This window comes from Nerophis lumbriciformis, linkage group LG34, assembly GCF_033978685.3.
Source record: "Nerophis lumbriciformis linkage group LG34, RoL_Nlum_v2.1, whole genome shotgun sequence".
Lineage (NCBI taxonomy): Eukaryota > Metazoa > Chordata > Actinopteri > Syngnathiformes > Syngnathidae > Nerophis > Nerophis lumbriciformis.
The window spans coordinates 20,947,136-20,961,640 of record NC_084581.2 but is presented as its reverse complement, the minus strand read 5'-3'; the positions used below and the strand labels follow the sequence as shown (position 1 = coordinate 20,961,640).

The following is a 14,505-nucleotide window of genomic DNA, read 5'->3' as shown; positions in this document are numbered from 1 at the left end:
ATCCAAATGCCTCATCTTCATCATTCTCCACAGGTGAAAGACATCATGAAGGACGTCATGTCCAACTTGCAGCAGACCAACAGCGAGAAGATTTTGCTAAGCTGGGTGCGCCAGTGCACGCGCTCTTACCCGGAGGTCAACGTGTTGAACTTCACCACCAGCTGGGCTGACGGCTTGGCTTTCAACGGCATCCTGCACCACTTCAGGTGAGGAGCCACGCGAATGCCGTCAAGGCAATGGATACTTCAAACCGTGGTGTCACCACCGGAGCTGCCAGAGGAAATAGGGGGAGGATAAGCGGACTTTGTGTGAGTGTGTATCTATGTGGGGGGAGGTAGCTCAGCTTTACTTGCCCTGTTTACACCTGCAATGTTGGTGTTTGCACATACTTGCTGCGCTGTGTGTGAGGGGAGAAAAAAAGCAAATGAGCGGAGCTTCAGGGGTATTAGCTTACCCCTCCCATTTTTGTAACCCTTGTCCTTAGCTATGACACTTAGACACACACTCTCTCGGGACTGTGAGTTGTGAGAAAGGCCAGTGTTGGTTTAGACTTGGGCCGGGGTTTAGTAGGATCACTGATCCCATACATTCCACACCCAGCTAGCCCTTAAACAAAGAGTCTTTTCTCCCAGCACAGCATTTGCTACATACTGTATGTACATACTCATGCAGAGTTCAATTAATTGTGCAAAACATGTATTTATTGATAAGTTCTGTAGGCCTTGTTGTGACTGGAGCTTTATCTCTTGGTTTTTTGCATGTAGGCCGAATGCATTCAGTTGGAATCGTGTGGTGCAAATGAGCCCCGTGGAGCGCCTGGAACATGCCTTCACTGTAGCCAAAGATCAACTGGCTATTGAGAGGCTACTGGATCCTGAAGGTAAAACACAGGTTTTTAACTTCTTTATTTAAAGTAGTACTGCACTTTTAAAAAAACAACACAATCTTTATGTGAGACAAGAACACACATGTCTTTTCCTTTTACGTGCATTCTAAATAGTGAAAAACTGCTAGTATGTGGTGGCTAAGAATGCAGGTACAGTAATTGGGATTATTTTTTTCCGCCTATAAATCACAAACTCCAACAACCCTCCATTTACATGTCGTGAGCTGCTTATTAACAAAGCTAGAGCAACATTGTTGTTGTAGAACATTGTAGCGACACATCGCCTTGCTCACATTGCTCCCCCTACCACTAGTGAGTAGCCAGCTACCAGCTACTAGCTAGCTTGATAACATGCTAGTAACGTTGGTTGCGACCCGCCATAAAATAAAGAAGAAGAACAAGCTTGAGCTGCTTCTCCTGTACTGCCTTGGAGTTTGTAAAAGTTAATACTAGATTATAAATCATGCATCTCACCTGTATAGTAGAAGGTTGTGGCATCAGGCCGGGAAGTTGGTCAACGTTGAATGTCCACACGCTACCAACTTGATATTAATCGGCTCTCAATTTGGTCCTCAACAAATGGAACACAGCATAAGACCACCGCAACTTTACTATGAAACATGTTTTACCTGATGGGTGAGAAGTAGTCTGAATTTAGCAGTACAAGTGCTCAAAGACATGCACCTGGGGATAAGTTGATTGGCAACACTAAATTGGCCCTAGTGTGTGAATGTGAGTGTGAATGTTGTCTGTCTATCTGTGTTGGCCCTGCGATGAGGTGGCGACTTGTCCAGGGTGTACCCTGCCTTCCGCCCGATTGTAGCTGAGATAGGCTCCAGCGCCCCCCGCGACCCCAAAGGGAATAAGCGGTAGAAGATGGATGGATGGATGGAAGTGCTCAAAGATAGAATCATCCCATCAGTCGGCATCCTTATGAGAGCAGACTTTGTCAGTCAATGTGTTATGTTCTTATTTGAAGTGTTTAGCAGACAACACTCCAAGGCTCTCAAGAAGTCTGCCATTAGTGCTGGCAAACACAGAAAGTGCTCTCTATGTTGTTGATGGCATTGCTTTCACAGAGCACATAGCAACGTACGGTACAGTTGCTATGCACTCTGTGAAATTCATGCAGCCAAATTACCAAAATACGGTAAATATTACATGTTATCATTTATGTGCCTGTGAATACACTGTTTTAGATTATTTTAAAGCGCTTTATTGGCGGAATAGATCATATTCCCATTATTTGCATTGTTGGGCCGCATCTTACTAGCACTTTTTCCCTTTTTAGAATGCACAGAAAATGGAAAGACGCAAGTGGATTGTGGATGATAGGCAAAATTGCAGTTCTTCTTTAAACAAATGCAGCAAGACAACTTGTAAATGTAATTAAACAGACAACCGATACTTCTAATAGTCATATACTATAAATACTCCAATTAACGCCACTACTCAATTAACTGCTGGGTCTCTTGTAGTGAACGGGTGTATGTAGCAAATAACGGCTGGGGTCAAAAAGCTCTCGCCTTGGGTAACTTTTCCTTAAATTAACACTAATACATTACTTACTAGGGCTGGACGATTAGGGAAAACATAATCTTTCACATTTATTTTGATTGATATTGTAATTACAATTAATTACAAAATTATTTATTAATTGAAAAACAAGAATACTTATTGTACCACCAAAAATCTACTTTAAATATAGTTTAAAAACCCTGGGTTTATTAAATTAGTAATGAATAAACCACAAAAATTAAAATAATAGTAAGAGCAATAACAATGACTTTTAATAACAATAACAATATAAAAAACAATACAATTCAATTTTTCTGTTCAAATTGTTTTTAATTCAGTTTTTTTTTTACTTTTTGCACTTATTTTACCACTTTAGAGGGTGTGATTTTTGTGTAAAATAAAATTTGATGAAATGTTTGTTAATTGAATGCAAACATCCTCGCATATTTTGGTGCAACACATCTTTGGATAACTTTAAACAGTATTTTAGGTCAAAACACAATAATTGTGTAAATGTATCAATAAGTGCTTTAAGTACATTATGCCTGTGTAAGGTACTTTTTTGAAACCTTTATTTTGTTAGCGCAGACAGACCGGGCAGGGCCTCTCAAGTTGCGACTGCAGTTTGTACATTGATGTTACATCAATGATGTCATTCACAACAACACAAGCAGATGATATGTGTTGTGGGTGTTCTTGTTAGCTTTAGGTTTGTAGTTTAGTCGGTGCTTCAAGTGGCCGTATCGACATTGTTTAATTTAGGATGGGAGGGTTGAGTGTTTTGCGGCTAAATGAGCGGTAAAGGACACATTATTTTCCCAAACAAATGTTCCTTCTCCTCACAATGACAACATTACACTTACATTTAAGTCAATTTCCCTGATATTATTTGCGTCTATCAGCGGATTTTGTTTAATTGGCCAATTATGTGACTCCGTTCGCGATTACGTGAACGCGGAAATCATATGCCTTACTTTTTTGTTGAGTTCAGTGATTATTGATTAGGCATACTAGCACACTTATCTGGTCTTTCATATGAATAAATACCTGTGCTGCGTGCCATCACGTCGAAAAATATAACAAAATATACCTCATACATCAGCAAACAAACGAGTGTATATATATTAGTATTTATAATTAAATTTAATAAAGATGCTCCAATAATTGATTTATAATCGAATCGTAGCCCTCAAGCTTTAACTCGTAATCTAGTTGTGAGGTGCCCCAAATATTCTTACCCCTAATAACCATTCATTTAGTGGAACTGACTTGAGTCAAACATGAGGTACACTCATGAACACCAGAATTCCGAATATCAACATTACAACACAAGCAGGTAGTTGTACTAACTTTATTTTGCTTGATTAACACACAACTCCTGCGTTTAAAACTCAAAGTAGCTGTAGAAGGAACTATTTACCACAGTTGTAATGGTAGTGTATCAACGATCCATTTCTCCTCAATTTGTGCAATATCTATTTAAAGTATTATTTTGGGAACATCTTGGGAATTATTTTGCACATTATCTTTGTTCTGTATTGCTGCTGGTTTTGCTGGAATCATTATGACAAATTGTTGTGGATTTTATTTCTTATGGGAAAATGTATTATGTAACTCTATCTCTTATTTTATTGATATTATTGCAGTATTTAATTTATATTCTCTTCACAGAATGGCATAAAAATGGTTTTGGTCAAAATTTGTGTGTTTTCCTTTTTTTGAGAACTGGTTCAAACACCGTTTAAGCACCAGCACCATTTCTAAATTTACAAATTTGGCACCGGTATGGGATAAAATTGTACCCACCTTATTATTCCTTTTATGCAATCCATCTTTGAAATGTAACGTAATGTTTTCCCAGACGTGGCAGTCCACTCTCCAGATAAGAAGTCCATTATCTTGTACGTGACGTCGCTGTTCGCCGTGCTCCCCAAAGACATCAGCATGGATTCTATCCGGGAGGTTGACACACTGCCGCGCAAATTTAAAGTGGAGGCTGAGGAATCGGCTCCGGGCCTCGGTGCACAGGTAACTAACTACCTATCTACGACAAAGTAGCATTTTGAAGAGGGGGGTTCAGAAAGCACACATCAAGTAGGCCTGCGCTCTGCTTAGTGACATTTATTTTTATTTTTTTAGTTATTATAGCAAATTCAGTAGTGGCCTGGTAGATTAATCCTGTACGGTACAAGCCAGGTTTTGATCACATCATCAGATTGGTGCTGCTGTTCGCTTTCCAGATTTGTCTTCACCAAATCCCCAAACCACCTTTTAGTTTTTTTTCTTTACTGACTCCACACGCTTCACGCCCTGGAATGAGCTCTGGAAAACTGTACAGCGTCTGGGCTTTCTACTCTGCTGGCAGGCCTTCTCCCGCCTCAAGATGGGATGTGGCTGCTTTTGTGATCAAGCAGAGACAGAATAGAGGCTCTTTGTCTTTGATGGTCATGTTTGGTTCCCACTCCTCAGTCTTGAAATTCAGACTTCTGCCTCATGACTTTACCCAGAAGATTTTTCCTTGTTTGTGCCATTCTAACACAAGGGCCTACACTGTGTTGTAAAAGTCAAATTAGCACTTCACACTGTAACATTTTTGCGACCAATCTGGACTGTGAGTTTCTGAACTAGCTTTAAGTCAAAGAATGGGGCTTGGCCTGCCCTGCAAGTCAGCAGCACCTCCCAGCATCCTACAATAGGCGTGCATTTTCCTTCTTCCTTAACTGCAGGGCAGGTCACTCTGCATGCCTCAGAGACGTTCAACACTCTTTGAAGTATGTTTCTATTTAAAAAAAAAAATAGCAGATTAACTCAATCATTAATGCACTGCAATGCATAACGTTAACTTAATTCCCTGTTTTAATGAATGTTTGGTATGTGTTTGGTTTGTGTGGTAAATATAATTAAACAACAATAATAATATAATGAAGTTTTTAAATTATTTAGTGTGGAAGCAAATTAACCAATTGTATATACAGTGGAACCTCGATTCACAAATTTGATTGGTTCTTGAACAGGGTTTGTAAATAGAAAGGTTTGTATATTAAAGGTAATTTCTCCATAAGAAATAACGTGAACAAAAATAATGGTTTCCAGCCTGGACAAAAGTCTATAATTTATTTTAAAAATGGTACACTATATACACAGTACTGTATATCAAACAAATATAACAATGGGGTGATGGATCAACTTTGTATTTAATAACAAAGTTAAAACAAAAACAACCAAACTGTCCCCATTTGACATTACACACACGCACGCACGCAGACACATACACACACATTCAAACACACACACACGCACTGTCACTAGCCCTGTGGTGCCCTCACAGTTTGAAATCATATAAACACACACACACACGCACACACACACACTGTCACTAGCTCTGTGCTGCCCCTCACAGTTTGAAATCACAAAACTCCTAAACATAACAGCCACATCACTACAATGATTCAGAATAAAATACATTAAATCAACGTTACTTTGTTGGTTAAACTTCTTTCCGTGCAGACCGAGAGAGGGGCAGAGTGATGGCATTGTCCACAACGCTGTGGATACTTCCTGAATGTTTTCGAACCACACATCGCTTGTTCATTGCTTTCTTTGGATTCATATTGAGCTAGCAAAACAAGACAAATGCTGTGAAAAGGCTAAAAAGCACTTAAAAGCACACAAAGTAGCAATTAGCACAGTAGCTAAGGACAGCACATGCTCTGCTGGCTGAATGAGCATGGAGATTGATAACCCCGCCGACAATGGCTGTGCTGCCTGGCACAAAATGGCTGTACTGCAAGCACACAATTGTTGGATGAAACATGTGTACGTTAAATCAAGGTTCGTACAACAAAGCATGTTTCTATTCGGTCTGTGTTTCGTGAATCAAAAAGTTGAGGGGTTCATAAACCAAGGTTATGTACTGCTCGTAAAGTTCATTTTTACGAGAGCTGAGATAGGCTCCAGCGCCCCCCGCGACCCCAAAAGGGAATAAGCGGTAGAAAATGGATAGATGGATGTATTAACATAACAAAAAAACAAAGTTTTTGGATTAACAAAAAATATGTTGCATTTCATACAAAAAGGAGTTTTTGTATCGTTGAAAATGAGATGCTTCTTCCTTCACCCTCTAAGCATAAGTGCTTTGATATATGGCTTGATATTGATGAAAATGTCATGTTTTCAACCAAATTGCAGCATTTTTAATCTGAACTGTTGTTTTTATTTGGTGACACTCATGTTGATCTTAAATGCATAACAGTGCTTAACTTTGCATGCATGGTCCAACAAATGTTTAAATATTCTTACCATATTTCCTCACAAAGGGCCTTTCACTCTACTTATTCATCAGCAATGTCTTAATTAAAGGCCTACTGAAATGCGATTTTCTTATTTAAACGGGGATAGCAGGTCCATTCTATGTGTCATACTTGATCATTTCGCGATATTGCCATATTTTTGCTGAAAGGATTTAGTAGAGAACATCGACGATAAAGTTCGCAACTTTTGGTCGCTGATAAAAAAGCCTTGCCTGTACCGGAAGTAGCAGACGAGTAGCGTGACGTCACAGGTTGTGGAGCTCCTCACATCAGCACATTGTTTACAATCATGGCCACCAGCAGCGAGAGCGATTCGGACCGAGAAAGCGACGATTTCCCCATTAATCTGAGCGAGGATGAAAGATTCGTGGATGAGGAAAGTGAGAATGAAGGACTAGAGGGCAGTGGGAGCGATTCAGATAGGGAAAATGCTGTGAGAGGCGGGTGGGACCTGATATTCAGCTGGGAATGACTAAAACAGTAAATAAACACAATACTCTATTAGCCACAACACAACCAGGCTTATATTTAGTATGCCACAAATTAATCCCGCATAACAAACACCTCCCTCCTTCCGTCCATATAACCCGCCAATACAACTCAAACACCTGCACAACACACTCAATCCCACAGCCCAAAGTACCGTTCACCTCCCCAAAGTTCATACAGCACATATATTTCCCCAAAGTCCCCAAAGTTACGTACGTGACATGCACATAGCGGCACGCACGTACGGGGAAGCGATCAAATGTTTGGAAGCCGCAGCTGCATACGTACTCACGGTACCGTGTCTGCGTATCCAACTCAAAGTCCTCCTGGTAAGAGTCTCTGTTGTCCCAGTTCTCCACAGGCCAATGGTAAAGCTTGACTGTCATTTTCCGGGAATGTAAACAATGAAACACCGGCTGTGTATGTGTTGTTGCTGCAGCCGCCCGAAATACACCGCTTCCCACCTACAGCTTTCTTCTTTGCTGTCTCCATTGTTCATTGAACAAAATGCAAAAGATTCACCAACACAGATGTCCAGAATACTGTGGAATTTTGCGATGAAAACAGACGACTTAATAGCTGGCCACCATGCTGTCCCAAATTGTCCTCCACAATCCGTGACGTCACGCGCTGACGTCATCATACCGAGACGTTTTCAGCAGGATATTTCGCGCGAAATTTAAAATTGCACTTAAGTAAGCTAACCTGGCCGTATTGGCATGTGTTGCAATGTTAAGATTTCATCATTGATATACAAACTATCAGACTGTGTGGTTGGTAGTAGTGGGTTTCAGTAGGCCTTTAATTTCTGCATTGCTGAATTGTTTAGTTCGAATAAATAAGCTGATCAACTTTACTTACTATAGTTGATATACGCCAAAACAGCAGTAAAGTTGCCTAAATAAATTTAGTGCCTAATAGCTGCTACTCCGTCATTGCAAAAGATGTGTTCCCATTATACGTGATGTCTAATGGATGCCCGGTCACTGGAGTTGACTAAATAGCCTCCAGTCACCAGGTTTAATATGAGTTTTACGATTGGTTTGTGCCTCATTTTCCTCAGAATGTGAAACTGGGGGGAGCAGGCAACAGTCCGCGGCTAGAAACCCCCAGCAACTTAACGGAGATGGATGTGGAAATGGAGTGCGGCATGCTGGAGGCAGATTTGGATAGCTACCAGACAACCCTGGAGGAGGTTCTGACCTGGCTTCTATCGGCCGAGGATGCCCTGCAGGTCCAGGACGAGGTTTCGGAGGACGTGGAGGAAGTCAAAGAGCAATTTCACACGCATGAGGTAAGAAGAGACGCAACTGCAAAAATTAGGTGGAAGTCCTTAGTCCTACAAGTAGAGATCTTGTTTAAGCGGATCCACTTCTTTTCCTGGTCCACCATAGGGCCTCATCTAATAGCGTGCTAGGAGAAAGTGAACCTAAAATACTTTGTGTTCACATTGCACAGCTGAACAGCTTTGAGGACTTGAGCCAAACCAAAGTAAAATCTGTTAGAAACTGGTCTTAATTTGTTTTGGTTTTATATTAATAAAAATGTAAATTGGGAAGTGGATTAGTGCGTCTGCCTCACAATACGAAGGTCCTGGGTTCGATCTTGCGCTCGGGATCTTTCTGTGTGGAGTTTGCATGTTCTCCCCGTGACTGCGTGGGTTCCCTCCGGGTACTCTGGCTTCCTCCCACCTCCAAAGACATGCACCTGGGGATAGGTTGATTGGCAACACTAAATTGGCCCTAATGTGTGAATACGAGTATGAATGTTGTCTGTCTATCTGTGTTGGCCCTGCGATAAGGTGGCGAATTGTCCAGGGTGTACCCCGCCTTCCGCTCGATTGCAGCTGAGATAGGCTCCAGCACCACCGCGACCCCGAAAGGGACAAGCGGTAGGAAATGGATGGAAAAAAGTGTGTCATACTGTTGTCCCGATACCAACATTTTGGTATCAGTTCAATACCTTTCGATACTTTTCCAAATAAAGGGGACCACAAAAAATTGCATTATTGGACCACAACAAATGGCATTATTGGCTTTATTTTAACACAACTGCCCACTGATTTGATGGGTGAGTTTGATAGATAAAATAAATTAATGAAGCGCTGACACTCAGGTACATGAAATGATAAATAAATTCTGAAATAATGAATTAAATTCTGAAATAATAAAATAATTCATTAAATAATAGACAATGATTAAACTATTAATTAAATGATTAAAGAATTAAATGTACTTTTACATAAAATACATTGAGACATCTAATAACATATTTATGTATTTAATTCCAATTACTAATAATTAATGACATAGGCAAAGACCTTATCTAAACCAATGTAAAATCCGTCAGAAACTGGTTTGAGTTTGTCTGTCTGTACAAAACCTAATGACACTTTTGGGTGGCTAACCAAGTGCACACACCAATAAAGACCTGCTTGAATCTAATAAACAACAATCAGCAACAATGTTAGAAAGTTAGCTCTGTCCAAGACTCGCCACCAGGGCTGCAGCCGTTTATTATTTTAGTAATCGAGTAATCTATCAATTTGTTTGTTCGATTAATTGCGTGATTGGAGAAAACACTTTACACAATGTGTATTGTAGGGAAAATACATTAAATAAGCACATATTTTCTGCTTGCCATAACCTGCACTACAGCGAGCTAATGCAATGAAATTTCGTTTTTATCTGTACTATAAAGTTCAAATTTGAATGACAATAAAAGTAAGTCTAAGTCTAAGTCTTTATTCTTTTTTTCAAATAAATGCATTTCATCAACATTGATGAGGTGGCGACTTGTCCAGGGTGTACACCGCCTTCCGCCCGAATGCAGCTGAGATAGGCTCCAAGCACCTCCCGTGACCCCGAAAAGGGGCAAACGGTAGACATTGGATGGCTGGATGGATGAAATTGCACTGCAACACACAGCCACACACAGATCATGGCACCCACACGCCACTGTGCACTTTATTGCAGCAGCCGTGTCAGCATATTTAAAATTCAGGGCATTACATGCAGTCGGGATTTTGTCAATTTATATTAGTTGCCCTCAATTGATTAAACAAAGCAGCAAAATGTAAATCCACATTTTTTTTTCCTAACCAAGTTGTTCAAATGAATCAAATATTCGTTATTACTACTCACCACAGCCTCTTGCCTTCTCACCCTACCTGTTGGAATGCCAGGAATTCCGCATGCCACGTAATGGTGCCCTAACCCTTTGGGCTTATTTGTTTGTTGGAGGAGACAATTGTGTTGGTGCGTGTGTGTAAAAAGAGCTTTGGCTGGATTCTCATTGACCTAAATGGGAATATTTGCTAAGACTTATGTGTGGAATCCAAGTCAAAGTGTAAATCTGGACCTCTTTAGGTCTACTACAGCAGTGTTTTTCAACCTTTTTGAGCCAAGACACATTTTTTTCATCGAAAAAATCTCGAGGCACACCGCCAGCAGACAACATAAAAAAATGAAACTCAGCAGCCGATATTGACAATAAAAAGTTGTTCTCGCAATTGTTGGATATGAATTGAAATCATAACCAAGCATGCATCACTATAGCTCTTGTCTCAAAGTAGGTGTACTGTCATGACCTGTCACATCACGCCGTGACTTATTTGGAGTTTTTTGGTGTTTTCCTATGTGTAGTGTTTTAGTGCTTGTCTTGCGCTCCTATTTTGTTGTTGATTGTCATGTCATGTACGGATGTACTTTGTGGACGCCGTCTGCTGCTCCACACGCTGTAAGTCTTTGCTGTCGTCCAGCATTCTGTTTTTGTTTACTTTGCAGCCAGTTCAGTTTTAGCTTTGTTTAACATAGCCATCCCTAAGCTTCAATGCCTTTTCTTAGCGGCACTCGCCTTTTGTTTATTTTTGGTTTAAGCATTAGATACCTTTTTACCTGCACACTGCCTCCCGCTGTCGTCTGAATATTGTGATCACGACAAACCATGTTCCCGACATCTACAAAGCAATTATATACCGAAGCATGTCGATGTGTTACAATGCTAGAAAGAGTTACATAGTGTTCACTCATACAATAACAATGTTGCTACATTTTGGCTATTATAGAGGTTACGGAACGTAAATTAAGTATTGTTGACGGTTTTTGGAATGCATTTTTACAGTAATCTAGAGCAGTGTTTTTCAACCTTTTCTGAGCCAAGGCACATTTTTTTCATTGAAAAAATTGTGAGGCACACCACCAGTGGAAAACATAATAAAATGAAACTCTGTAGCTGATATTGACAATAAAAAGTTGTTCTTGCTGGATATGATTTTAAAGCATAACCAAGCATGCATCAATAAAGCTCTTGTCTCAAAGTAGGTGTACTGTCACCACCTGTCACATCACACCCTGATTTATTTTGAGTTTTTTGCTGTTTTCCTGTGTGTAGTGTTTTAGTTCTTGTCTTGCGCTCCTATTATGGTGGCTTTTCCTCTTTTGTTGGTATTTTCCTGTAGCAGTTTCATGACTTCCTTGAACGTTATTCCCCGCACCTGCTTTGTTTTCGCAATCAAGACTATTCAAATTGTGCGAACGCTATCCTTCTCTGTGGGGACATTGTTAATTGTCATGTCATGTACGGATGTACTTTGTGGACACCGTCTGCTCCACACGCTGTAAGTCTTTGCTGTCGTCCAGCATTCTGTTTTTGCCTAGTTTGCAGCCAGTTCAGTTTTAGTTTTGTTTTGCATAGCCATCCCTAAGGTTCAATGCCTTTTCTTAGCGGCACTCAACTTTTGTTTAAGTGTTAGATACCTTTTTACCTACACACTGCCTCCCGCATATAGTGATCACGACAAACCATGTTCCCGACATCTACAAAGCAATTAGATACCTGCTGCCACCTACTGATATGGAAGAGTATTACACGGTTACTCTGCCGAGCTCTGTACAGCACAGACACTCAACATCAGCACATTTGCGGATTATAATTACTGGGTTGCAAAAAATCATTTTAACCCAATTAGGTGAAATTACATAATCTCCCACGGCGCACCAGACAATATCTCACGGTACACTAGTGTGCCGCGGCACAGTGGTTGAAAAACACAATCAGAATCATTCTAGTTTGTTTTAGACCTCATCAATTTGGTTTTGTGCTTTAGACAATGGAAGTGCAAAAAAAATAGCCCATCCCTGTTAGGCAAGACTGTATCCTAATCCATCCATCCATCCATCTTCTTCCGCTTATCCGAGGTCGGGTCGCGGGGGCAGCAGCCTAAGCAGGGAAGCCCAGACTTCCCTCTCCCCAGCCACTTCGTCCAGCTCCTCCCGGGGGATCCCGAGGCGTTCCCAGGCCAGCCGGGAGACATAGTCTTCCCAACGTGTCCTGGGTCTTCCTCGTGGCCTCCTACCGGTCGGACATGCCCTAAACACCTCGGGTGGCATCCTGACCAGATGCCCGAACCACCTCATCTGGCTCCTCTCGATGCGGAGGAGCAGCGGCTTTACTTTGAGCTCCCCCCGGATGACAGAGCTTCTCACCCTATCTCTAAGGGAGAGCCCCGCCACCCGGCGGAGGAAACTCATTTCGGCCACTTGTACCCGTGATCTTGTCCTTTCGGTCATAACCCAAAGCTCATGACCATAGGTGAGGATGGGAACGTAGATCGACCGGTAAATTGAGAGCTTTGCCTTCCGGCTCAGCTCCTTCTTCACCACAACGGATCGATACAGCGTCCGCATTACTGAAGACGCCGCACCGATCCGCCTGTCGATCTCACGATCCACTCTTCCCTCACTCGTGAACAAGACTCCGAGGTACTTGAACTCCTCCACTTGGGGCAAGATCTCCTCCCCAACCCGGAGATGGCACTCCACCCTTTTCCGGGCGAGAACCATGGACTCGGACTTGGAGGTGCTGATTCTCATCCCAGTCGCTTCACACTCAGCTGCGAACCGATCCAGTGAGAGCTGAAGATCCTGGCCAGATGAAGCCATCAGGACCAAATCATCTGCAAAAAGCAGAGACCTAATCCTGCAGCCACCAAACCGGATCCCCTCAACGCCTTGACTGCGCCTAGAAATTCTGTCCATAAAAGTTATGAACAGAATCGGTGACAAAGGGCAGCCTTGGCGGAGTCCAACCCTCACCGGAAACGTGTCCGACTTACTGCCGGCAATGCGAACCAAGCTCTGACACTGATCATACAGGGAGCGGACCGCCACAATCAGACAGTCCGAAACCCCATACTCTCTGAGCACTCCCCACAGGACTTCCCGAGGGACACGGTCGAATGCCTTCTCCAAGTCCACAAAGCACATGTAGACTGGTTGAGCAAACTCCCATGCACCCTCAAGGACCCTGCCGAGAGTATAGAGCTGGTCCACAGTTCCACGACCAGGACGAAAACCACACTGTTCCTCCTGTGTATCCTAATGTTAATGCTAATTTGGTTTTTCAAGCTCTTCTCTAACTGTTGAACCTAACATTGCCGCTAGGCCTCTCGCCACTCCTCATTTGACTCGCAAACTTTGACAGTATCGTATGCTTGACTTTGAAGGCTTTCATGATGGAGCTGACGGCCCACCAGAGCAGCGTGGGCAATGTGCTGCAAGCCGGCAATCAACTCATCGCCCAAGGCAGCCTGTCCGAGGAGGTGGAAGATGAAATACGGGAGCAGATGAGCCTCCTAAATTCCCGGTGGGAGAGCCTTCGTGTCGCCAGCATGGACCGCCAAGCCAGGTAGAAATACTTTTTGAGGTATGCCGCATTCCTGCACAATAAAGGATATATTTGCTGTGCGATGGGTAGAGGTCACCTGTGATGGTGTTGACCTCAAACCTTTACGGCTTCTGACAGTGTGGAATGTGCGAGGCTGCAAGCAATGTGAAGGTGACACCTGATAAGCACTGAAGATTTCCTGCAAGGTTTCTAACAGTCAATCCGTCTAATCTGTTTCGCTGTTTCAAACATAAATACACACGACGGACACATTTTTAAATTATTTGGAGTTTTGACATGATATTATCTCGTTAAAACTCTTCTGTATGTCTAATTATGTCACCTTTCCCCTCATCCAGACTTCATGAAGTCCTAATGGAGCGTCAGCAGCAGCAGTTGCAGCAGCTTTCTGATTGGCTGACTCGCACGGAAGACAGAATCCGAAAGATCGAGACAGAATCACCGGCTAAAGATATAGACGACTACAAGGAACGGATCGAGCAGCATAAAGTAAAGACACTTATTAGGGACACATGTTCTGTATGAACATTCACATACACACAGAACGTAAACATGTCTATTCACATACACACTTAATATAAACACACTGTATGTCTGTCCCTCCTCAGACACACA

General features: G+C 42.1%; 1 protein-coding gene across 8 annotated transcripts in view; it reads left to right on the top strand.

The window, feature by feature from the left end:
- utrn (utrophin) overlaps positions 1-14,505 on the top strand; it is a 430,508-nt gene that overhangs the window by 96,008 nt on the left and 319,995 nt on the right. For all 8 annotated transcript variants that reach the window (XM_061929658.2, XM_061929664.2, XM_061929663.2 and 5 more), the window contains 6 exons: positions 34-206; positions 765-880; positions 4,266-4,432; positions 8,267-8,497; positions 13,709-13,890; positions 14,229-14,379. In XM_061929658.2, coding sequence (XP_061785642.2) covers positions 34-206; positions 765-880; positions 4,266-4,432; positions 8,267-8,497; positions 13,709-13,890; positions 14,229-14,379 — 1,020 coding nt within the window. The remainder of the gene's footprint in view (positions 1-33; positions 207-764; positions 881-4,265; positions 4,433-8,266; positions 8,498-13,708; positions 13,891-14,228; positions 14,380-14,505) is intronic.